The following is a 26,003-nucleotide window of genomic DNA, read 5'->3' on the forward strand; positions in this document are numbered from 1 at the left end:
AAGTCATGTCTGATGGGGACCCTATGGACTGTAGCCCTCCAGGCTTCTGTGTCCACAGAATCACCGGGCAAGTATACTGGAATGGGTTGCCATGCCCTCCTCCAGAGGATCTTCCCAACCCAGGGATCGAACCTGTGTCTCCTGCATTGGCAGGTGGATTCTTTACCTCTGAGCCACCAGGGAAGCCCTCCTGAAATTTAGCATGCCAAAAACTGGGCCTGTCCTCCCCTCATTACCATCCTGCTAAATAACACTACCGTCTGTGCCAAAAACCTAGGGAATGTTTTAAAACCATACTCCCCCTTCACTCCTCTTCCTCCCCATTCACCAAATATGCAATTAATCATATTATTCTGTAGCCTCCATCATCTCTCATTTGTAGCAATACAGGAGCCGCCTTCCCTGCCTTCAGTTTTAATCTCTACCATAACACCGTATTATGACAAGAGTCCTGTGTCTAAAATGAATCCTTCTTTGGCTCACCCATCACCTTTAAGATTAAGAGCCAAAATCCTTAGTGAAGCATACCAGGCGTGTGATCCTATAGTCTCATTTCTGGCTGCTCTGGCTGCACCCAGCAACCTGCAGCTCTCTGAGTGTCTGCACTCTTCCAGGCCTTCTTTCACGCTGTATTCTTTTGTATATTCTACGCCCCCCCACCACCCCACCAAGCTCTTTTCACTAAGCTCTTCTCTTCGGTGAGACTCAGCTCAGGAGTTACCTCCTTCTCATGGTGTTCCTTGTGCCAGTCCTCATGGAGATTACTTCTGGGATTGTACTTGCTGCATGGAATTCTAATTAGTCTTTACTTACCTATGAACTTTTGAAAGCAAGACTGCTTTTATTTTCATCCATTGAGCTTATCACAGAGCTCTAGGATGTAGTATTGTGAAAATGTTTGATAAATGAACAAAAGAAAGTATCGTAAGCTCATGTGCTTTAGAGAATTATAATGTCATTTCAAATATAGTTGATTAGATGAGATCGGGCACGTTCAGGGTGCCACAGTCATCAAGACAGTATGGTACTGGCATAAAGACAGAAATATAGATCAATGGAACAAAATAGAAAGCCCAGAGATAAATCCACGCACCTATGGGCACCTTATCTTTGACAAGGGAGGCAAGAATATAAAATGGAGAAAAGACAATCTCTTTAATAAGTGGTGCTGGGAAAACTGGTCAACCACATGTAAAAGAATGAAACTAGAATACTCCCTAACACCATACACAAAAATAACCTCAGAATGGATTAAAGATCTAAATGTAAGACCAGAAACTATAAAACTCCTAGAGGAGAACATAGGCAAAACACTCTCCTACATAAATCACAGCAGGGGATTAATAAATCACACTCCATGACCCACCTCCCAGAATATTGGAAATAAAAGCAAAAATAAACAAATGGGACCTAATTAAAATTAAAAGTTTCTGCACAGCAAAGGAAACTATAAGCAAGGTGAAAAGACAGCCTTCAGAATGGGAGAAAAGAATAGCAAATGAAGCAACTGACAAAGGATTAATCTCAAAAATATACAAGCAACTCCTGCAGCTCAATTCCAGAAAAATAAATGACCCAATAAAAAAATGGGCCAAAGAACTAAACAGACATTTCTCCAAAGAAGACATACAGATGGCTAACAAACACATGAAAAGATGCTCAACATCCCTCATAATCAGAGAAATGCAAATCAAAACCACAATGAGGTACCATTTCACGCCAGTCAAAATGGCTGCTATCCAAACGTCTGCATGCAATAAATGCTGGAGAGGGTGTGGAGAAAAGGGAACCCTCTTACACTGTTGGTGGGAATGCAAACTAGTACAACCACTATGGAGAACAATGTGGAGATTCCTTAAAAAACTGGAAATAGAACTTCCATACGACCCAGCAATCCCACTCCTCGGCATACACACCGAGGAAACCAGAATTGAAAGAGACGCATGTACTCCAGTGTTCATTGCAGCACTGTTTATAATAGCCAGGACATGGAAGCAACCTAGATGTCCATCTGCAGACAAATGGATAAGAAAGCTGTGGTACATTTACACAATGGAGTATTACTCAGCCATTGAAAAGAATGTATCAGTTCTACTGAGGTGGATGAAACTGGAGCCTATTATACAGAGTGAAGTCAGCCAGAAAGAAAAACACCAATACAGTATACTAACACATATATATGGAATTTAGAAAGATGATAACGATAACCCTGTATGCGAGACAGCAAAAGAGACACAGATGTATAGAACAGTCTTTTGGATTCTGTGGGAGAGGGCGAGGGTGGGATGATTTGGGAGAATGGCATTGAAACATGTATATTATCATATGTGAAATGAATCGCCAGTCCAGGTTCGATGCATGAGACAGGATGCTCGGGGCTGGTGCACTGGGATGAACCAGAGGGATGGGATGAGGAGGGAGGTGGGAGGGGGGTTCAAGATGGGGAAACATATGTACACCCAGGGCAGATTCATGTCAATGTATGGCAAAACCAATACAATAATGTAAAGTAATTAGCCTCCAATTAAAATAAATTTAAAAAAGAAACAAATATAGTTGAAATGTGAATGACAGACATTTCCTTTTTCACATGAATTTGTCTGCTTCATGATCAACATACAACTCTTTCTGTAACCTAAGGGATTCCTCCAGAACTTAATCGCCTTCCTTTAAAGTGGGTAACATGGCTCAGTGATTATCTGTAACATCTCTCTCCTCACATCTTTTATTTAAACCTATCTAAAGAGATTAACCCAAAACTCAGCTACCATTTCTATATGTGCAAAATGTAAAAAGACCTATGGGAAAATAGTCTGTACATATATTTCCCTAAAGTTCTACCTTTAAAACTTTCATTAAGAGGAGCTTTGCCGCTTTTGAAGAATACGAAACATTGTCTTTTGGGTAGCTGCTACAATGGGAGACAGTGTTTAAATGATTCATTAGCATTGGATGAAACCTGAATTTTCATTTATCTAATTGTGGTCACTTGTCAGAGTACTCTGAAAAGTGGTAATAAAAATTTCCTCACACTTGTTTAGTGCTTTGTAATTTTCAAACACTTTCACATGTCATCTTAATTAATCCTCACTGTAGTATTGTAAAGTAGTTTAAGGCCCAGGCTTAGCAGTGAGACTGCCTGGATTGAAATCTTGACTCTACCCTAATACAGCCCGTCTATGGGGTCACACAGAGTCGGACACGACTGAAGTGACTTAGCAGCAGCAGCAGCAGCAAACCCTAGCTTTTCTGTCTGAAAACAGGAGTAACAATGTTGCTGTGTGGGGATACCATCTGGGTTCAGTTCAGTTCAGTCGCTTAGTGGTGTTTAGTGCCGTCTAGTGGTGTCCGACTCTTTGCGACTCCATGAACTGAAGCACACCAGGCCTCCCTGTCCATCACCAAATCCCAGAACCTACCCAGACTCATGTCCATTGAGTGGGTGCTGCCATCCATCCATCTCATCCTCTGTCGTCCCCTTCTCCTCCTGCCCTCAATCTTTCCCAGCGTCAGGGTCTTTTCAAATGAGTCATTTCTTTGCATCAGGTGGCCAAAGTATTGGAGTTTCAGCTTCAGCATCAGTCCTTCCAATGAATATTCAGGACTGATTTCCTTTAGGATGGACTGGTTGGATCTCCTTACAGTCCAAGGGACTCTCAAGAATTTTCTCCAACACCACAGTTCAAAAGCATCAATTCTCTGGCACTCAGCTTCCTTTATAGTCCAATTCTCACATCCATACATGACTATTGGAAAAACCATAGTCTTGACTAGACGGACCTTTGTTGGTAAAGTAATGTCTCTGCTTTTTAATATGCTATATAGGTTGATCATAACTTTCCTTCCAAGGAGTAAGCATCTTTTAATTTCATGGCTGCAGTTACCATATGCAGTGATTTTGGAGCCCAAGAAAATAAAGTCTGACACTGTTTCCATTGTTTCCCCATCTGTTTGCCATGGAGTGATGGGACCAGATGCTGTGATCTTAGTTTTTTGAATGTTGAGCTTTAAGCCAACTTTTTCACTCTCCTCTTTCACTTTCATCAAGAGGCTCTTTAGTTCTTCTTCACTTTCTGCCATAAGTGAAAGTGAAGTTGCTCAGTCGTGTCCAACTCTTGCGATCCCATCAACTGTAGCCTACCAGGCTCCTCTGTCCATGGGATTTTCCAGGCAAGAATACTGGAGTGGGTTGCCATTTCCTTCTCTAGGAGATCTTCCCGACCCAGGGATTGAACCCGGGTATCCTGCGTTGTAGGCAGACGCTTTACCGTCTGAGCCACTAGGGAAGTCTTCTGCCATAAGGGTGGTGTCAAGGCTGTATATTGTCACCCTGCTTATTTAGCTTCTGTGCAGAGTACATCTGCGTAAGAGTCATCTGCCATAAGGTGGTGTCATCTGCGTATCTGAGGTGACTGATATTTCTCCGGGCAATCTTGATTCCAGCTTGTGCTTCTTCCAGCCCAGCGTTCCTCATGATGTACTCTGCATAGAAGTTAAATAAGCAGGGTGACAATATACAGCCTTGACATACTCCTTTTCCTATTTGGAACCAGTCTGTTGTTCCATGTCCAGTTCTAACTGTTGCTTCCTGACCTGCATACAGGTTTCTCAAGAGGCAGGTCAGGTGGTCTGGGATTCCCATCTCTTTCAGAATATTCCACAGTTTATTGTGATCCACACAGTCGAAGGCTTTGGCATAGTCAATGAAGCAGAAATAGATGTTTTTCTGGAACTCTTGCTTTTTCAGTGATCCAGAGGATGTTGGCAATTTGATCTCTGGTTCCTCTGTCTTTTCTAAAAACAGCTTGAACATCTGGAAGTTCACGGTTCACGGATTGCTGAAGCCTGGCTTGGATAAGTGAGATGAACTGAGTGAAGCCATTAGCATTGGCATCTCGCATTGTCAAGTGCTCATGTTAACTGCTATTACGCTCCCTACTGCCTCTTTCACTACTTCTGTTACCACTGTAAGAAAAATCCCTACATAGTGACAGCGGATATTACTCTCTGGAAGAATCAGCGGCCTTAAGAAGGTGTTAAGCACTCAGGCTGTGCCCTTCTACCATGGTGGTTTCAGAGAATGCTGAGTGGAAAGCTGGGATTTTAATCATTACCTAGCAGTAATTATGGAGAAGGAAATGGTAACCCACTCCAATGTTCTTGCCTGGAGAATCCCAGGGACGGGAGCCTGGTGGGCTGCCATCCATGGGGTCGCACAGAGTCGGACACGACTGAAGCAACTTAACAGCAGCAGCAATGATTAGCCCCTCTCTTCCCACCAGGGAGCTTCCCAGGTGCCTCAGTGGTAAAGAATCCACCTGCCAAGCAGGAGATGCAAGTTCAGTCTCTGGGTCAAAAAGATCTCATGGAGAAGGAAATGGCAACACACTCCAGTATTCTTGCCTAGAAAATCCTATGGACAGAGAAGTGTGGTAGGCTACAGTCCATGGGGTCACAAAGAGTTGGACATGACTTAGAGACCACACAGCCTCCCACTAGGGTCAGTACAGCCCATATACTGAGAGCTTGAAATCACCTCACGCAGAAATAGTAAGACTCCCTCTTTCTCTCTGTCACCAGAGTGGGATCAGAAAGGGCCAAATAGGATGCCAGGACTTACCACCTTCCTCTAGTAACAAGTCCCACCACCCTTACACCTTCCAGTGGTAACCCTCCTATGGAGGCCATTTGGGGCGCAATAACATCTACCTCTCCCTCCCCAAACCAGCAAGCCAGTGGGGTATCAGTAGAGAACTAAGTGAGGAGCCTGAACTCCTGTTCTCACCCAACAATCATAGGCCATCATTCTCCGCGAAGGGTGTCAATGAAGGCCCACTGGGAAACCTGCACTTCTGTCCCCACCTGACAGTTACAAGGTGGTACCCTCGGCCCCCTGCAACACAGTCTCAGAAAAGGCCTTTTAAAATGCACGATTTAAATAAGACCCGGAGTCTTAAAATGTGATACCCAAGACATCAAAGATATAATTTAAAAAATCAGTTGTCCAACCAAGAGCCTGAATGAGAATCCCGTGGACAGAGAAGTATGGTAGGCTACAGTCCAGGGGGTCACAAAGAGTTAGACATGATTTAATGACAGCAACAACAATAGTTATAAAATGTTATCATTGGAGGAAACTGGGACATGCATATAGAACTACTCTATACTTTTATTTTCAATTTCAGATTAATCTGTAATTATTTTTAAGAGTTAAAAAAAAAAAGCCAATTCACCCAGTCGTATTTCTTGAGCTTCATAATCCAGCATTCTTTCAACGTCTTGCCTTGCTGCTCTGTGCTGCCTTACAGATCATCATAGGACCTAGTTAGATACGCAGGTATGTATAAGCCCAACATTTCGTTTATGATGCACATTTATTCTCCTCATTGTACCTCTTCCTCTTTTCACTCCTGACACTTCCATCACAGCAAATGAAATACTCTTTTCTGTTCTGTTTGACTTTTATTTAGGCTGTGTTGGTCTCTTGCCATTTACTAGGCTGTATTCCAGAAAGTCCTTTAAATGTCCACTAGAAATTAAATGACTTCAAAATACTTAATTCTTATGATTTAGAAATCCCGCTTCTGGGTATATATCCAGATACTAAAATAAGTATCTTGAAGAGCTATCTGCCCTCTCGTGTTCACTGCAGCATCATTCATAATAGCTAAATTGAAAAAAGTACCAAACTTAAGGGAACCAGCAGAAGTGGTGCTGAGGAGGAGTTTTACAGCTCAAAAGGCTTGTATTAAAAAAACGAAATATCTCAAATCAACAACATACTTTACAACTTAAAGAAATAGAAAAAGAACAATAAACTAAACCTAAAGAAAATAATATAGCTTAGAGAAGAAAAAGCTAAATAAAGAATGGAAAGACAACATAGAAAATAATGAAGCCAAAAGTTGATTTTTTTCAAAAAGATTGACACAGTTAATAAACCTTTAGGTATGTGGACAAATTTTTTTTGAGGAGAAGTAGAAAACTGAAATTACTAAAATCAGAAGTGAAAGTGAGGCCATTATTACCAATTCTACGGAAATGAAATGGATTGTAAGCAAGTACAGTGAACAGTTGTTCACCAAAAACTTGGATAACCTGGATAAAATGGACAAATTCCTAGAAGCACAAAATCTACCAAGACTAAATCATGGAGAAATAGAAAATCTGAATAACCAATAACTAAGGAGATGGAATCTGCAATTTAAACTCTTAAAGAAAAGCCCTGTACCTGATGGCTTCACTGGAAAGTTCTAGCAAACATTTAAAGAACTACTATCTGTACTTCTCAGACTTTAAAAAAAAAAAAAATGAAGAGAAGGGAACATTTCCTAACTTATTCTATGAGCCCAGCATACCTTAATATGAAAGCCAGTCAGGACACTACAAAAGAATAAAACTAGAGACCAGTATCCCTTGTGAACATTGATGTAAAAATCCTCAAGAAAATACTACCACGCCAAATTCAGCAGCATATTAAGAGGATTATACCCACTACCAAGTGCAGTTTATTCCTGAAATTCAGGCTTGGTTCAACATACAACAGGAGTCAGCGCATTACACCACCTTAACAGAAGGAAGGGATGAAATACACACGATGCGCTCGATTGCTGCAGAAAAGCATCTGACAAAATACAGCACCATTTTGTGTCACAAGAGAAAACATTGTATAAACTGGAAAGAGAAGGAAAGTATCTTCACATAATAAAGTTCATGTATGAAAATCTATGGCAAGCAATATGCTCAGTGGTGAAAGACTAAAAGCTTTTCCCCTAAGATCAAAAACAGGCAGTGTCCATACTCACTGCTTCGACTCAACATAGTACTGAAGTTCTAGCCAGAGGAGTTAGGCAAGAAACAGAAATAAAAGTCATGCAGATTGAAAAAGAAGAAATGATCATTGCTTTTTCCTGATATAATCTTATATGTAGAAAACCTTCAAGATTCTACACAAAAGAAAAAACTGTTAGAACTAGTAAATGAATTCAGCAAAGTGGCAGGATACGGAGTCAACAAGCAAATTTAACTACAAAACTACAGTAATCCAATAGTGTGCATGTGTGTGCGTTCCCAGTCATGTCCAACTCTTGGACCCCATGAACTATATCTCACCAGGCACCTCTGTCCACGGGATTTTCTAGGCAAGAATACTGGAGTGGGTTGCCATTTTCTTCTCCAGGGGATCTTCCTGACTCGGAAATCAAAGCCACATCTCCTGTGTTTCCTGCATTGGCAGGTGGATTCTAAGACAAAAATGAATCAAGGAACTAAATATAAAAGCTAAAGTAATAAAACCTGTGGAAAAACATAGGGCATAGCTTTCATGATGTTGGATTTGGCAGTGATTTCTTGTATATGACACAAAAGGCATAGGTAACAAAAGAAAATAAACATATTGGACTGAATGATTTTTTTTTTAATTTGTGCATCCAGAGACACTATGAATATAATAAAGAGGCAGCCTTCAGACTAGGAGAAAATATTTGCAAATCATTTATCTGATAGGGGATTAATATCTAGCATATATAGGAAACTCCTGCAACTCAGTGACAACAGCAGAAAAATAAAGCCCAATTAAAATATTGTCCAAAGGCTTGGACATTTCTCCAAAGAAGATATGTGAATGACCAATAAGCACATGAAAAGATACTCAACATCAGTAATCATTAGGGAAATGAAATACTCATATTCATTCATAAGGATGGCCATTGGCAAAAAGATTTAAAAAAACAGATGGTTTGGTGAAGATGTGGAGAAACTGGAACCCTTGTGCACTGCTGATGCGAATGTAAAATGGTTGCAACCATTGCAGAAAATGGTGTTTTCTTTAAAGTGTCCAAAGGAACTAATTCTTGGAAAAGCTAAAAATAAAATTACCATACCGTCCAGTAATTTTGCTTCTGAGTATATACCAAAAAGACTTGCAATCAGAATCTTAAAAAGATATTCATATATTCATAGCAGCATTAGTCACAGTAGATAAAATGTGGAAACAAACCCGAATGCTTATCAATAAATGAGTGGATAAATAAAGCTGTGGTGTATCCATACAGGGGAGTGTTATTCAGCCTTCAAATTTTAGAAGGAAATTCTGCCATGCACTTCAGCATACATGAACTCTGAGGATATTATGCTTAGTGAAAGAAGCCAGTCACACAAAGACAAAATACTGTGTGATTCCACTTATATGAGGTGCTTCAGTTCAGTTCAGTCACTCAGTCATGTCCAACTCTTTGCGACCCCATGAATCACAGCACGCCAGGCCTCCCTGTCCATCACCAACTCCCGGAGTTCACTCAAACTCACATCCATCGAGTCGGTGATGCCATCCAGCCATCTCATTCTCTGTCGTCCCCTTCTCCTCCTGCCCCCAAGCCCTCCCAGCATCAGAGTCTTTTCCAGTGAGTCAACTCGTTGCATGAGGTGGCCAAAGTATTGCAGTTTCAGCTTTAGCATCAGCCCTTCCAATGAACACCCAGGATTGATCTCCTTTAGAATGGACTGGTTGGATCTCCTTGCAGTCCAAGGGACTCTCAAGAGTCTTCTCCAGCACCACAGTTCAAAAGCATCAATTCTTTGGTGATCAGCTTTCTTCACAGTCCAACTCTCACATCCATACATGACCACTGGAAAAACCATAGCCTTGACTAGACGGACCTTTGTTGGCACAGTCAAAATTATAAAGGCAGAATGTTGAATGTTGGTTCCCAGAGGCCCTGGGAAGGAGAGAATGGAGAGTTATTGTTTCGTGGGTATAGAGTTTCAGTTTTACAGGATGAAAAGAATTAAGGGGATGGGTGATGGTGGCAGTTGTACAGAAATGTGAATGTGTTTATTACCGCTGAACTGTGCACTTTAACATGGTGAACAGGGTAAATTTTGTGTTACATGTATTTTGCCACAACTTTTTAAAAGTCATAAAAATAGGTTAAGAGAGTAGATGCCTCCTGATAATTGTCTCATATACCTTAGAAGGTGATATAGCCCAGCTTCTGGAATCAGACTACCTGGATACAAATTCTAACTCCATCATTAGCTAACTTCTAATTTTGAACCAATTTCTTCGCTTCTCTAAAACTCAATTTTCTCACCTATAATATGGGGATAAACAATAGTACCATTTTCAAAGAATTTTGTAGTCTTTTAAAAATACTTGTTAAGTATATATATGAGGAACTAAACATTAGTTACGAGAGGTAGAACAGTGTATGAAGCACATTTGTCCCAATCTTCACAGAGCTTCTGTTTTACCAGGTATGGGAATTAGTCATCATGTGATTAATTACGTGATTACTGTTGTGACAGATGCTAAAAGAATTTGTACAAGGTACACTAGGAAAGCATAAATGGGAACTGACCAAGTTAGGAGGGTCAAGAAAGGCCTCCAGAAGAAGCGACATTTATATTAAAATCCTGAGGCTTTAGTTTTTGCCTGTTAGCTAGGCAGAAAGGGAGGTGAGAGGATAATCTAGGCAGAGAGAATAGCTCCTGAGAGAGCCCTAAGGTGGAAAAGAAAGGCCATTGAGGCTAGATCCTCGTGAGCAAGAAGTGAAGGGAATCAATTTGAGCAAATGAAGTAGATTGGGTTCAAAGCTGGACTTTGTAGGTTCAGTTAAGTTTCTGACCTTAGTCATAAATGTACATTTTGGAAGGATGTCCGATGCAGTCAGAAATGGACTTTCAGGAAACAAATATGAATGCAGAGAAACCAATTAGATTATCAGAGTACTCTGTAAGAAAGATTATGGTGACTTGGACTAGTATAAGTATGGCCATCAAAATGGAGTCAAGAAATATTCAGGATATAGAATTGGGGTGTGTCTATCTGCTCAGTTACTTCAGTCGTGTCCAACTCTTTGCAACCCATGGACTGTAACCCGCCAGGCTTCTCTGTCCATGGGATTTCCCAGGCAGAAATACTGGAGTGGGTTGCCATATTCGTCTCTAGGGGATTGAACCCAGGTCTCCTTCAGCGCCAAGTCTCGAGGAAAGCCCAGAAAAGATAGATAAGAGACATTTAGATGCACTGCTGTTAGTGCTGCAATAAAGCAGAATGTGCAGAGGGTATTTGGAGGCTGCCATGAAGCACATGACTTAAGTTGGCAGGTGGGAAATAGAAGACGTACCCCATAGAGTGCAGCGACGGAAGCAGGAGTAAGAGGTGAAGGAGAGGAAGGCTGCATGGAGAAGGGAGCAATGGGCAGATTCCTTTCTGCCTTCTCGCTTTACAGCTTCATCCAGGGTGACTGCATACTGTACATTTGTGATTTTTAAGTGCTGGTTTTATTTTTAACTTGTGAATAAGTTACAAAAATATCTTTTTAATTGAAAACCAGCATCTAAGTCCATTCAACAAGATATTTTTCTAACACCTTCTACATAGCCAGCAGGCTTCCCAAGTGACTCAGTGGGTAAAGAATCTGCCTGCCAGTGCAGGAGATGCAGGTTCAATCCCTGGATAGAGAAGATCCCCTGGAGAAGGAAATGGCAACCCATTCCAGTATGCTTGCCTGGGAAATCCCATGGACAGAGGAGCCTGGTGGGCTATAGTCCATAGGGTCACAAAGAGACATAGCTTAGCTATGTAAGCCAGTGTTGTTTTAGGCGCCAGGAACAGAAAGAAAGTGAAGTCGCTCAGTTGTGTCCAACTGTTTGCGACCCCATGGACTGTAGCCTGCCAGGCTCCTCCGTCCATGGAATTTTCCAGGCAAGAGTACTGGAGTGGGTTGCCATGCCCTCCTCCAGGGGATCTTTCTGACCCAGGGATCGAACCCAGGTCTCCCGCTTTGCAGGCAGACGCTTTACCATCTGAGCCACAAGGGAAGCCCAGGAAGTTGTTTTAGGCTCCAGGAACAGAGCAGTGAACAAAACAAAATCTCGCCCTCGTGAAGCTTATATTCTAGCTTGGGGAGAGAGGAAATATCAATACATAATAGTTTAGGTGACCATTGCAGTGGGAGAAAAATGAAGGTTGAGTAAACAGTAAAGGGAATTGGGTTTGTGAGAGAAGGCTGTAACTTTTAAAGAGGTAGTCTGGGAAGGCTTATGGATAAGGTGACATTTGAATAGAGAACTAGCAGAAGAGGGGGAATGAGTCTTGAGGATACCTGTTAGAAGAGTATCCAGGCAGAAGAGATAACAGAACTAGAGCCAGCAGAGTATAGCACATGAATTTAGAAAGATTACTGAAGAAGTATATCAGGAAGGGGCTCTTTGGGCATTATGCATTTCGGACTTTAACTTTGCAGAAGATAATAAGCCAGGGGTTCTTTTGAACAGAAGAATGATATAATTCAACATTAATAACAAAGAAATTTCCAACCATCAAGACCACTAAGGCATGCACTATAGAGTTTGCTAGAATTATTTTATGTAGGATTTTGAATGTATAAAACATATAAGCAGTCTGAAAGGCATAAATGTATTAAAAATATAAATGTATTTGGGATAAAATACAGCATCCTCTAATACTGTCTTAATATTGCTTGTGGAATTTTAAAAAGATAATGTTGAAAAACTATTAGCCATTCCTGTGTAATTTCTTTTCATGCTTTCAAGCCAAGTAAATCATCAGGGTAAATATCTTTCATGACTTCTATTTTTATAGCATAGCATGTCATAATGTAACATGAGCATGGATGTTTTATAAAATGTCAGTGGTGCAAAGACTGTTGTGTGTCCGAGACAGTTTAGCTAAGGAAGTAAAATGGTGCCAACAATGTAGAAACCTGTGTCTGATGCTGGAGCCCTTCCACATTTTTTTGCCTTTTTTTTTTTTTTTTTCTTATACTCTGACACTGACTTTCTAAACAATCTCCTGTTGGTTCTTAGTTTAATTCATATTCCAACCATTGTGAACACATTATACAACTTAAAAATACTTAAACCCAACTTCACAATACTGAAAATTAGTTGGATAGTATTACCACTGATTACCAAGTTAATTTTGTCTCTCATGGAATCATGTTACAGAGGGATAGATTTATGCTACTAATAAAAGCATCTTTCTGGGTTGCAAAAAAGAATGTAGGAAGTTTTTGAAACATGGTAGGAGGTATTGGGGGGAGAAAAGAATATGAGCTCGTCTTTTAAAAGTGATAGTGACCTTTAATTTAATTTTGCTAAAACACTTTGCTTCAGGGCTTGGCCCTGTAGATATTGGGTTTCTCCTTGGAGTAGGTTGAGAGAACAGTACTTATTCCAGCCCTGATGGTTTCTTTCTTTTCAGGAAAGTCTCTTTCTCCCCTGGATCATGATTTCCTCAACTATAAAATGAAAAAATCTGATGCTAAGTTTCTTTCTAAATCTAAAACTATATGAAATATCTGCAGATTTTGAGAGGGCCAAATGTTTTTTGAGAGGAAGGAGAAGTGTAATAAGTGTATGTACATGAAATCAGCTTATAGTTTGCTGCTACTGTGAGAGTGAAATAATGACCACACCAGTGTATCCTAAAGAAATATACTAAAGGAAATACCTTGCATCCATTGAAGAGAAACTGTGGCTTTTAGATTTCTGCCTCAGAAGTGACAGACTGAGAGGAGCCAAAAGCTACATAGCTCTGATTTTTCCCAAGCCAAGCCTGGCATATACCGGCAGGTGGTAAAGTCACACGCACAGCTGCATGCTGGGAAGGTAACCTTCCCCTGCCCTCCACAGACCACCCACCCTAGGATGGAATGTGTTCCAGACTCAGGTAAACCAGGTGTGCAATAGACAGTGGGTAGGGGGAGGGGAGGATGTTGCTAGAACACCTTTCCTCAAGGACAGGCCCCTGAACTTGCAGTGTGCCCTTGACCCAGCAGCAGTGTTAGAAGGAAGTTCAAAACTCAGGTGTTAGTGTATAAGCATATATCAGAACTGTAGATATGCATTTCATCTACTAAGTGTCCCAAAGAGCAGGCCGCTCATGAGTTACTTTACCTCTGGCAAGTAACAGTGATACCCAGCTAGACAAAAGACAACAGTACAGAGTACTGCTCGGAATGGAATATCCTTTACAGTGTAGATACCTTCCCCTTAAAGTTTCTCTTTATCAAGTCTCATTCTTGAAGACTAGAAAGAACCTTTTGTCTAACTGAAGATAAGCCCTTTCATACCTTAATTCGGGCAGTTTTGAAATTCTTTCTTAGATGAAACGTCAGTTTCCTATTAAAACATTGCAGTAAAATGATTTTAAACCAGAAGAAGAAAAATCTGTATAGAAGGATGGGGAAAGCTTCTGTGACCATTTGAGTAAAATGATGTCCTTATGAGACAAAGTCTTCACCAAAGGTTATAACCAAAAGAAAACTATCCTCAACAGTGAAAAGATCAATGTTAAATGAGGAAATTAGAGAGAAAAACAGGTTTTGGGGGGAAATCTGATGAGGTGAAGGGATTAGACTGTTGGAAAATAAGAAATCAGGGTGAGAAAAATAAAAAAGGACTGTTGAGTACAATGAGGGCCTTTGGACTCAGGTCCCTGGTCCTAGGGTTCACCATGAGGAGCCTAACAAGGAAGGCTTGGTTCCTAACAAAGAGGAGAGCTCCTTGGTTCCTGCAGGCCACAAGGATTCTTCGTATAATTGGCAGATTATTAGAGGAGTTTTTCCATTTCCATTTACTATATAAGAAACTGGTAAAATGGTGTTTCTAAAATTAAGCAGAAATCCCCAATGGAATAGAAAAATTAAAAGTTGTCAGCTGTGGACAAAGAATATAAAAATAATGTAAACATATATCTGATTTACTTGACCTTGATTGAGCTTATTTTAGGGGACTGATGAAGAAGTGACATTTGGTCCCTGCACCACATTTATGGTTTCTGAATAAGAGGCTTAGTATATTTCATTCATAATTATTCCAACAGTCTTTAAATAAAATATTTTCATGCTCTTTGGTCACGAGTGAAGTTCTTATTAATTAAGAACTTTTAATGGAAAAGACATCAGACAGGCAGTGTTTGACACATGATCAGTTTTCACCTCCTTCCACTAGAGACAGTTTCTCCAGAATTCTCGGAAAAAGAGATGGCCAGTGGGAAGTTGGTGTGGGGTGAGAGAAAGCACATAGCTTTCAGTCCAGTTCAGTTCAGTTCAGTCGCTCAGTTGTGTCTGACTCTCCATGACCCCATGAATCACAGCACGCCAGGCCTCCCTGTCCATCACCAACTGCCGGAATTCACTCAAACCCATGTCCACAGAGTCGGTGACGCCATCCAGCCATCTCATTCTCTGTCATCCCCTTCTCCTCCCACCCCAACCTTTCCCAGCATCAGAGTCTTTTCCAGTGAGTCAACTCATCGCATGAGGTGGCCAAAGTATTGGAGTTTCAGCTTTAGCATCAGTCCTTCCAATGAACACCCAGGATTGATCTCCTTTAGAATGGACTGGTTGGATCTCCTTGCAGTCCAAGGGACTCTCAAGAGTCTTCTCCAACACCACAGTTCAAAAGCATCAATTCTTCGGCGATCAGCTTTCTTCACAGTCCAACTCTCACATCCATACATGACCACGGGAAAAACCATAGCCTTGACTAGATGGACCTTTGTTGGCAAAGTAATGTCTCTGCTTTTTAATATACTATCAAGGTTGGTCATAACTTTCTTTCCAAGGAGTAAGCGTCTTTCAATTTCATGGCTGCAATCAGCATCTGCAGTGATTTTGGAGCCCAAAAAAACAAAGTCTGACACTGCCTCCACTGTTTTTCCATCTATTTCCCATGAAGTGATGGGACCAGATGCCATGATCTTTGTTTTCTGAATGTTGAGCTTCAAGCCAACCTTTTCACTCTCCTCTTTCACTTTCATCAAGAGGCCATTGAGTTCCTCTTCACTTTCTGCCATAAGGGTAGTGTCATCTGCATATCTGAGGTTATTGATATTTCTCCCAGCAATCTTGATTCCAGCTTGTGCTTCTTCCAGCCCAGCGTTCCTCATGATGTACTCTGCATATAAGTTAAATAAGCAAGGTGACAATATACAGCCTTGACGTACTCCTTTTCCTATTTGGAACCAGTCTGTTGTTCCATGTACAGTTCTGACTGTTGCTTCCTGACCTGCAAACAGGTTTCTCAAGAGGCAGGCCAGGTGGTCTGGTATTCCCATCTCTTTCAGAATTTTCCACAGTTGATTGTGATCGACACAGTCAAAGGCTTTGGCATAGTCAATGAAGCAGAAATAGATGTTTTTCTGGAACTCTCTTGCTTTCTCCATGATCCAGCGGATGTTGGCAATTTGATCTCTGGTGCCTCTGCCTTTTCTAAAACCTGCTTGAACATCTGGGAATTCACGGTTCACATATTGCTGAAGCCTGGCTTGGAGAATTTTGAGCATGACTTTACTAGCGTGTGAGATGAGTGCAATTGTGCGGTAGTTTGAGCATTCTTTGGCATTGCCTTTCTTTGGGATTGGAGTCTAACAAACTCAGGTTCCAATCCCAGCTCTTTAACTATAAGTTGTGAAACTTGGATGTGTTGACTGCTGCCTCTGACCTTTGAGATGTTAATCTGCAAAAATTAAGGCTACCTACTCCAGTATTCTGGCGTGGAGAATTTCATGGACTGTATAGTCCATGGAGTTGCAAAGAGTCGGACACGACTGAATGACTTTCACTTTCACTTTGCTGCCTCTAAAATGGCATAAGTATAAGTGAAAGTGACAGTGAAGTCGCTCAGTCGTGTCCATCTCTTTGTGACCCAATGGTCTGTAGCCTACCAGGCTTCTCTGCCCATGGGATTTTACAGGCAAGAATACTGGAATGGGTTGCCATTTCCTTCTCCAAATGGTATGGTATAAGGAAAATGCTTAAGTACTTGGCATAGAAGAAAACCCTAAGAAATGTTAGTTTTCATCATTTTTTCTCTGCACCACCCCCCAAATAAGTTGTGGCTCATAATTTAGCCTTTTTTGGAATACCTTAAGGTTGTCATTTTGAGCATAAACAGTTACACTGTTTTTAGTAAATAATAATTTCAGTGCAAAAAAAATGAGTCCAATAAAAGCAATGAGTCTCAGATTGCAGAGCCTTTAGTATTCTTATATCTTTTTTTTCTTGAGCTTCAAGAATAGTGTCATGTTTTGTGATAGCTCAGTTAGTAAAGATTTCACCTGCAATGCAGGAGACCCTGGTTTGATTCCTGGGTCGGGAAGATTGCTGGAGAAGGCATAGGCTACCCATATCCAGTATTCTTGGGCTTCCCTTGTGGCTCAGCTGGTGAAGAATCCACCTGCAATGCAGGAGAGCTGGGTTCTATCCCTGGGTTGGGAAGATCCCCTGGAGAAGGGAAAGGCTACCCACTTCAGTATTCTGGTGTGGAGAATTTCACGGACTGTGTAGTCCATGGAGTTGCAAAGAGTCAGACACGACCGAATGACTTTCACTTTCACTTTGCTGCCTCTAAAATGGCCACCACTTCTCTTTCATATTGTCCTTTTTGTTCTACTGTAAACCAGTAAGCCACAGCTTGCTACACTTATTCGTAAAATCAGAGTCTACAGGGTCTAAATGACCTTACAGTAAGCAGAGAATCTCTGTTTCTTTGACCATGGACATAATGGATATTCCAATGTTAGATGAGCAGGTGATTAAATAAATGACATTAATTTTGGTATCTCAGAAGTCTTTAATATCTTCATGATTCTCAACTATATTTTTAAAAGATCTGATTACTGGGTAAAAATGCTTCTAGAAAAGGGGAAGATTGCTAAGAGCACGTGTATAGTGTTTTATTTGAAATATTTAATATCAGTACAAGGTTTTTGAAATGAAAGGAATATGAAAATTTGTGATGTATGAATAACCCTGATATTACCCAGAAATGTGTTTCTTGTATTCTTTATGTAGTTTGTAAAAGAAAAGGAAAGTTTTGCCTTTATGGTGATTTGCTGAGTTGTAAATGTGAAGTATTTACCTAAAGTCATGTGACCTGCTAGGGGAGGAACTAGAACTTGAACACAAAGCCATCTGATTCCATGTTTAAACTTTCTTCCTCTCCATCTCTGGCCTGTTGTCTCTGCCCCTTTCTTGGTAGCAAGGTCTTCAGGAGCCTCTGCTCCTGGGAAGAGTGAACCCTTAAGTAGCCAATATCACATGCCAAGGCACAGAGTCCCCAGCCTGGTAATTACGTATCTAACCACTGTGCTTCCTGTCGTCCTTCTCTGTGAGAGCTGCTGTTCGTGCCCAGTTGTGTTTACTCCTGGTAATAGTAGGAATCACCACAAGAGTAGCAGTCGCTGCTTCTTTTTGGATGTAGCAGATGACACCTCTGTGGGTTTACCTATGAGCCAGACATTGTGCTAAGGCTTCACATATGTTGATTCATTGGATACTGTAATTATCTTCATTTAACAGTTGAGGAAACTGAGACACAGAAAGGTTAAGGAACACGTCTAAGATCATATAGCTGGGGCTGGAACCCAAGCCCACGTTCTGACTCCTTGTCCAACTTTTAACAGCCATATTACTTCCTGTAAACTATAAGTAAGCAGCTCAATATGACCCTGTGTATTAGGGGAAATACTATTATATTTTACCATTTTGTAATAAGAAATGCAAAATTTTTCCTCATAGAGGAATTTAGATTAGATGTTTAAAAAATCTTCTTTGACAAGAAACAGTGCTGTTGTGGGAAGGGGGACCCCTTCCAGGGCCCAAGAGTGGGCTTTTGTCTGACACTCAGAAATGAACTGTCTGAGGAGACATGTGCTGACAAAACAAGAGACTTTATTGGGAAGGGACACCCAGGTGGAGAGCAGTAGGGTAAGGGAACCCAGGAGGACTGCTTTGCCATGTGGCTTGCAGTCTCGGGTTTTATGGTGATGGGATTAGTCTCTGGGTTGTCTTTGGCCAGTCATTGTGACTCAGAGTCCTTCCTAATGACACACGAATTGCTCAGCCAAGATGGTTGCCAGCAAGAAGGATTCTGGGAGGTGGTTGGACACGTGGTGTCTGTTTTCGACCTTTCCTGAATTCTCCTGGTTAGTGCTGGCTTATTAGTCCCGTGTTCCTTACCAGGACCTCCTGTTCTAAAACACACACACGGTTACTGTGGCGCCTGACCAGGATGGGTGTGCTTCCCGTAACAGTGCTATCAATTAACCAGTTGGTTTGTTTTCTGAGTTTATACAAATTTTTAATACTTTATTCAATTGAATAAGTAATATTTATTGAGTGCTTATTATGCTTAGGTTGAGCTAAGCATTTTATGTTATTAGCTTATTTAGTCTTCACAAGAACCCTATGTTATCTGTAATGTCATGATCCCTGTTTTATGAGAAAATTGAAAATTGGAAGTAGCGACCTGCCCAAGGACACCTAACTACTAGGCGCAAAATTGAGATTTGAACTGACAGTCTGAATTTAGAACCAGTACTCAAGCATTCAAATAGCACTTCTAGAATTTCAAAATTATTTGTGATTCCAGAACTTTTCCGTATCATCTCTGTTCATTTTTGGTGGTTTTATTGAAATACAATACTGTATTTTTTCCATCTAGGTTTATGTTCCAGATGAAAATAATGCTATTTTGGGAAGAAATACAAATAAGCAAGTTTTCGAAGGCTTGACAACTGGACTTCTCAAAGTCAGTGCTGCGGTTTTTGACTGCCTGATTGCCAATCGACCAGATGGAAACGGCCAGCCAACTATACCAAAAATATCAACACAGGAAATGAAAAGCAAACCCTCACAAGGTGATGCTTTTAACAGTCGAGTTCAGGACCTCATCAGGTAAATTTCTAGATTTCTTAGAACTTGTTTAAACAATTATTTTAAAATAATTTTAAGTCTCAGGGCCCGTGTGATGGCAATTGTTCTCACACCATCCACAAATTCCTGACAGAAAATATACCACATTTTATAGAGAGAAGGAAAATCCTATTAATGAAAAGCAGTGTAGTTAAAGCTCATCTGTCATTCTTGATATTTAATATTCAGTATTAGAATAGGTAGTTTCTAAGCTTTTTATAACTGTTTTGCTGTCAACTCTTTCCAACTCAAAGAATTTCCAAGAATTCCCCTATCTCAGATAATCTCTGCTTATAAATTTGGTTCAGATTTTAGGTACTCATAACAGCTATCATTAATTGTAGCACCCATTATTAGTAATATATTGTGTTGTTGTTTAGTTGCTAAGTTGTGTCTGACTCTTTGCAACCCCATGGACTGCAGTATGGCAGACTTCATTGTCCTTCACTATATCCCAGAGTTTGCACTGAGTTGGTAACCTCATTTTGTCAGAACTCTTCACTATGACAAAGAACTCTTGACTCCCGGTGTGGAAAGGAAGAATCTTTTAGGGGCTTCCCAGGTGGCACTAATAGTAAAGAACCAGCCTGCCAGAGCTGGGGATGCCAGAGACAAGGGTTCAGTCCCTAGGTTGGGAAGATTTCCTGGAGGAGGTCATGGCAACCCACTCCAGTATTCTTGCCTGGAGAATCCCACGGACAAAGGAGCCTGGCGGGCTACAGTTCACAGGGTCGCAAAAAGTCTGACACAACTGAAGCGACTTAGCACTCATGCAGAAAGTGTATAAACTCTAGAGGACAATGATATCCTCTGGATCCTCTGTAGTTTTGCCCCAGGTGACGCTAGTGGTAAAGAACCTGCCTGCAATGCAGGAGACAATGAGATGTGGGTTTCATCCCTGGGTCAGGAAGATCCCCTGAAGAAGGACTTGGCAGCACACTCCAGTGTTCTTGCCTGGAGAATCCCATGGACAGAGGAGCCTGATGGGCTACAGTCCATAGGATCACAAAGAATTAGACACAGCTGAAGTGACTTAGCTCGCACACACTCCACTATGACCCGTCCATCTTTGGTGCCCCTGCAAGGCATGGCTTATAGCTTTATTGAGTTACACAAGGCTGTGATCCATGAAGGGGAGTAAGGTAGTGTAGTAGAGGCTTTGCAGCCCTGTAAGTGTAGGATTTCTAATTCAGACTTTGTTCAGTTCAGTCACTCAGTTGTGTCCCCTTGCATCCCCATGGACTGCAGCATACCAGGCCTCCTTGTCCATCACCAACTCCCAGAGTTTCCTCAAACTTATTGCGTCAGTGATGCCATCCAACCATCTCATCCTCTGTCATCCCATTCTCCTCCCACCTCCAATCTTTTCCAGCATCAGGGTCTTATCAACTGAGTCATTTCTTTGCATCGGGTGGCCAAAGTATTAGAGTTTCAGCTTCAGCATCAGTCCTTCCAATGAATATTCAGGACTGATTTCCTTTAGGATGGACTGGTTGTACCTCCTTGCAGTCGAAGGGACTCTCAAGAGTCTTCTCCTAAACCACAGTTCCAAAGCATCAGTTCTCTGGCGCTCAGCTTTCTTTATAGTCCAACTCTCATATCCACACATGACTACTGGAAAAACCATAGCCTTGACTAGCTGCACTTTTGTTGGCAAAGTAATGTCTCTGCTTTTTAATATGCTATCTAGGTTGGTCATAACTTTTCTTCCAAGGAGTAAGCATCTTTTAATTTCATGGCTGCAGTCACCATCTGCAGTGATTTTGGAGTCCCTCAAAAATAAAATCTGTCAGTTTCCACTGTTTCCCCATCTATTTGCCATGAATTGATGGGACCAGATGGCATGATCTTATTTTCTGAATGTTGAGCTTTAAGCCAGCTTTTTCACTCTCCTCTTTCACTTTCATCGAGAGGCTCTTTAGTTCCTCTTCGCTTTCTGCCATAAGGGTGGTGTCATCTGCATATCTGAGGTTATTGATATTTCCCCCAGGAATCTTGATTCCAGTTTGTGCTTCCTCCAGCCCAGCGTTTCTCATGATGTACTCTGCATATAAGTTAAATAAGCAGGATGACAATATACAGCCTTGACGTACTCCTTTTCCTATTTGGAACCTGTCTGTTATTCAAACTTTGTAGGTAAGGAAATTGCTCGGTGGGGTTAAGTGCTTTGCCCAAGGTTATGTAATGAATAAGTTTAAAATTTAAGTAGAAGAATTGAGACTGGAACTCAGGTCTATCTGGACTTCCAACAGCTGTGTATTTTCCACTACGCAAATGTGGCAATTTCTAACACCTGTTCAAGGTCAACCCTGCTTCCTTCCATGGTCACCTTTTCTCCGGGGAAATTTATTTCGGCATTCAAATTCTTTTTCCCTGGTGAATCTGGAATCAGATAGGACATTTAATTTCCCAACAGGATTCCATCTGGTGTTAATCAATTACCTGTCCCACCTAGCAGAAACTCCTCTGTGATCTGCACTGATCTCTGACTCCCAAAACCCATGCAATTTGTTACTCTTTGAAGCTTATAGTAGGTTAATAGGAGAAAGAGAATGCCCTCTTCTGCATTCCCTTCTTTCTCAGTTCATAAATTTCATCTGGTCTCTTGTAGTGCTTTCTTGGAAACAGTTGTTTCATTCAGGATCTTTCTTACCCTTGATTACTTTGTTAACTTGTCCCTTGTAGCCGCCTGCCCTCTCTCCCCAAGCATATTTATTGCCCGAGAGTACTAGGCAGGCCCTTTGGGTCCACAAACCATTTATCATGCAGCACTTGACTTTGACCCTCCCTGGCCTTTCTCTCTGTTGCTTGATCTCATTCAATTTCCCCATGTCCTTTTGGTCTGTAGAACCTGGCCCTCCCTGCTGATAAATGCCGTTGAGTCCCAGCATCCTCCCTTGGGCTACTGTGTGATGCAACAGCCCTGCATTCTTGTCATCCAGACAGCTCAGCTACATGCCTCAGCTACAATGAGGCAGAAGGCCCAGCCAAATGCTTCAGTGCAATTCCAGTGGGCCTTCCAGGAGAAAGTACCTACATTTTCATGCTTATTATTATAGTTACCAGATCCTTCATTAAAAAAAGGTTATTGGTGAGGGGCGGCGGGGCGGGGGGGGGCGGGGAATAACAGTGATGATCTGCCAAACCAAAGGATGATAGGCAATTACAGTGCTTCAGACCAAAACAATGTCACTCTTTATCTGGCTTGAATCACTTTAGGTTAATATTGTTTTCCTGTAGATAATGCATTGTTAGCTGGCTTGATGATCCCTATGTGTAGGGCCACAGACTTTATCTCAGATCTTCCTAGTGAAGCAAACAGAATGTGTGTAAATAGTTTCATGCTTTCTTTCTCACCTTCTCGAATGTGAACTGACAGGAAATCTCACCCCACTCCCTGCCACAGCCTGGGCCTTTTTTGTCAGTTTATAAATCTCTAGCATTGTAAAGTTGAGAGGGAAGAGTTCCAACACAGTTTTTGGCGTTGTTATCTTGCCTGTACCACTGAGGTAGAGCTGGAACAGAGTACATCACTCTGGCATATGTCCCTTTTCTCTCCTTATCTGGCATGGAAGAGGCAAGGGGGTGTCTAACTGAGATGAGGTAATTGCAGTATTTATTCTCCTGATTTTAGATGGTTCAGTCAAGTTTCTAGCCCTAAGGGATCCTCAGAAATATCTGTCACCTCAAAATATTGCCACTTGTACTCACTTTATGCCAGACACTTTACAAGGTCCTGGGATACAAAAACAAATTTTTTTAGAAAACCTTTAACAGAATATCCAAATAATATCTTTTGGCTATAAAACATTGGAATTCTTTTGTAACATGCAAATATTGGCAATTTCAAGTGTTTAGCATAGTTCTAGGAAAGCAGTATCATGTATAGGATAGAAGCAGATTGCAATGTGGAAAAACACTGGTTTGAAATTTGCCCAGGAAATGCATCAGTCCTGAAGCTCTGCAATTCGGTTTTTTTCCTGGCTCTATTGAGATATGGGTGGACATATATAACATTGTGTAAGTTTAAGATGTACAGCATGATGATTCGTTACACATATATATAAGGCAAAATGATTACTACAATAACTGTTAGTTAACACCTCCATCACCTTACATAATTACCTTTTGTGTGTATATGTATATATTGAAACATTTAAGAGCTACTATTTAGCAACTTTCAAGTATGTATTACAGTACTGTAGCTTTTAGTCACCATGCTGTAGGTTACATTCCTAGAACTTCCTCATCTTATAAATGTAAGTTTATATCCTTTAACGAACATCTCCCCATTTCCCCTACCTACCCCCAGGATTGGGCAGCAACCATTCTACTGTTCCTGAGAGTTCAACTCTTTCAGATTCCACACAGTATTTGCCCTTTAACTGTCTGATTTATTTCACTTAGCATAATGCCTTCAAGGGCAACCCATATTGTTAAAAATTGCAGGATTTCCTTATTTTTATGGCTGAATAATATTTCATTTTATACACACACACACCACTTTGCAGGTGTGCTCAGTTGTGTCCAACTCTATGGAATTTTCCAGTCAAAATTACTGGAATGGGTTGCCATTTCCTCCTCCAGGGGATCTTCCTCACCCAGGGATCAAACCAATGTCTCTTGCATCTCCTGCATTGGTAGGCAGATTCCTTACCACTGAGCCATCTGTGTGTGTGTACTTAATTGCTCAATCGTGTCCAACTGTCGTGGACTCTAGCCTGCCAGGCTCATTTGTCCATGCAGATTCTCTAGGCAAGAATGATGGAGTGGGTTGCCATGCCCTCCTCCGGGGGATCTTCCCAACCCAGGGATCGAACCCAGGTCTCCCACATTTCAGGCAGATTCTTTACCATCTAAGCTAACAGGGAGGCCCATGAATACTGGAGTGGGTAGCCTCCAGGGTATCTTCCTGCATTGCAGGCGCGTTCTTTACCAGCTGAGCTACCCGGGAAGCCCTCTGAGCCACCTGGGAAGCCCTTTATACAACTTCACCACTTTTCTTTATCCATTCATCTGTTGATGGACACTTAGCTACTCTGGATAACACTGCAGTGAACAGGAGAGTGCAAATATCTCTTTAAGATAGTGATTGATTTCCTTCAGATATATGCCCAGAAGTGGAATTGATGGATCATATGGTGTTTCTGTTTGTAATCTTTTGAGGAATGCTGTACTGTTTCTCATAGTGACTATACAAATATACTTTCCCACCAACAGTGTACAAAGTTTCACTTTTCTCTCTATATCCTGCCAATATTATTTCCTGGTTTTTAGGATTTCTTTTTTGTTTGTTTTTTATAATAACCATCCTAACAGGTATCAGGGAGTATGTCATTGTGGTTTTGATTTGTATTTCCCTGATGATTAGTGATATTGAATATCTTTTCCTATATCTGCTGGCCATTTGTATCTCTTCTTTGGTAAAATGTCTATTCAGGTGCTTTGCCTATTTTTAATTGAATTATTTGTATTTTTACCATTGTGCTGTAGGAGTTCCTACAGCAATTTGGAAAACATAGAAGATCACAATGCATTTTTAATATACAAGCATTGTCTTTAATCCCACCACCCAAAGATAATCACTGGTTTTAATTTTGGTTGTGGTTTACCAAAATTATTATATGTGGTTATTTTATGAAAACAAATTGTAATACTTATACATACTTTTTATGTCATACTTTTTAATTTCTCTTTTTCCATATCAACAGAAACTTGCAAATGAATTTCTACTGGCTTTCCAAGTATTTAATTATGTCATGATTTGCTTTGTGCATGTGTGCTAAGTCATTTCAGTCATGTCCAACTCTTTGTGACCCTATGGACTGTAGCCTCGCCCCTCTGTCCACAAGAATTCTACAGGCAAAAACACTGGAGTAGGTTGCCATGCCCTCCTCCAGGGGATCTTCCTGACCCAGGGATCAAACCCACACCTCTTATGTCTCCTGCACTGGCAGGCCAGTTCTTTACCACTAACGCTACCTGGGAAGCCCAAGTGATTTGCTTCAGGTGACCTATTACTTAAATAGGTTTATTCTAGTATTTTACTGTTACAGCTAACACTGTAAAGAATATTTTTCCCTATAATTGATTATTGTTTTCTGTTAAACTTTGAGAAGTATAATTTGGGGGTCAAAGAATGTGTATTAAGGATTTTGATGCAAATTGCCAAATTGTCCTACATAGAGACTGAAACGATTTAGCAGCAGCAGCAGCCGAGATTACATATGAGTATGTCCTTGTACCTTCGGCCTAGACAGTGTTGAATAGCATCAT

The 26,003-nt window shown here is 41.0% G+C and overlaps 1 protein-coding gene across 4 annotated transcripts in view; it reads left to right on the plus strand.

Moving 5' to 3' along the window:
• The window catches only part of SCAPER (S-phase cyclin A associated protein in the ER), a 420,138-nt gene that overhangs the window by 320,040 nt on the left and 74,095 nt on the right, over window positions 1–26,003 (plus strand). For all 4 annotated transcript variants that reach the window (XM_055418057.2, XM_055418061.2, XM_055418059.2 and 1 more), the window contains exon 26: window positions 19,477–19,709. In XM_055418057.2, coding sequence (XP_055274032.1) covers window positions 19,477–19,709 — 233 coding nt within the window. The remainder of the gene's footprint in view (window positions 1–19,476; window positions 19,710–26,003) is intronic.

The sequence above is a fragment of the Moschus berezovskii genome, chromosome 21, assembly GCF_049115385.1.
Source record: "Moschus berezovskii isolate FMDL1 chromosome 21, NW_MosBer_1.0, whole genome shotgun sequence".
Classification (NCBI taxonomy): Eukaryota; Metazoa; Chordata; class Mammalia; order Artiodactyla; family Moschidae; genus Moschus; species Moschus berezovskii.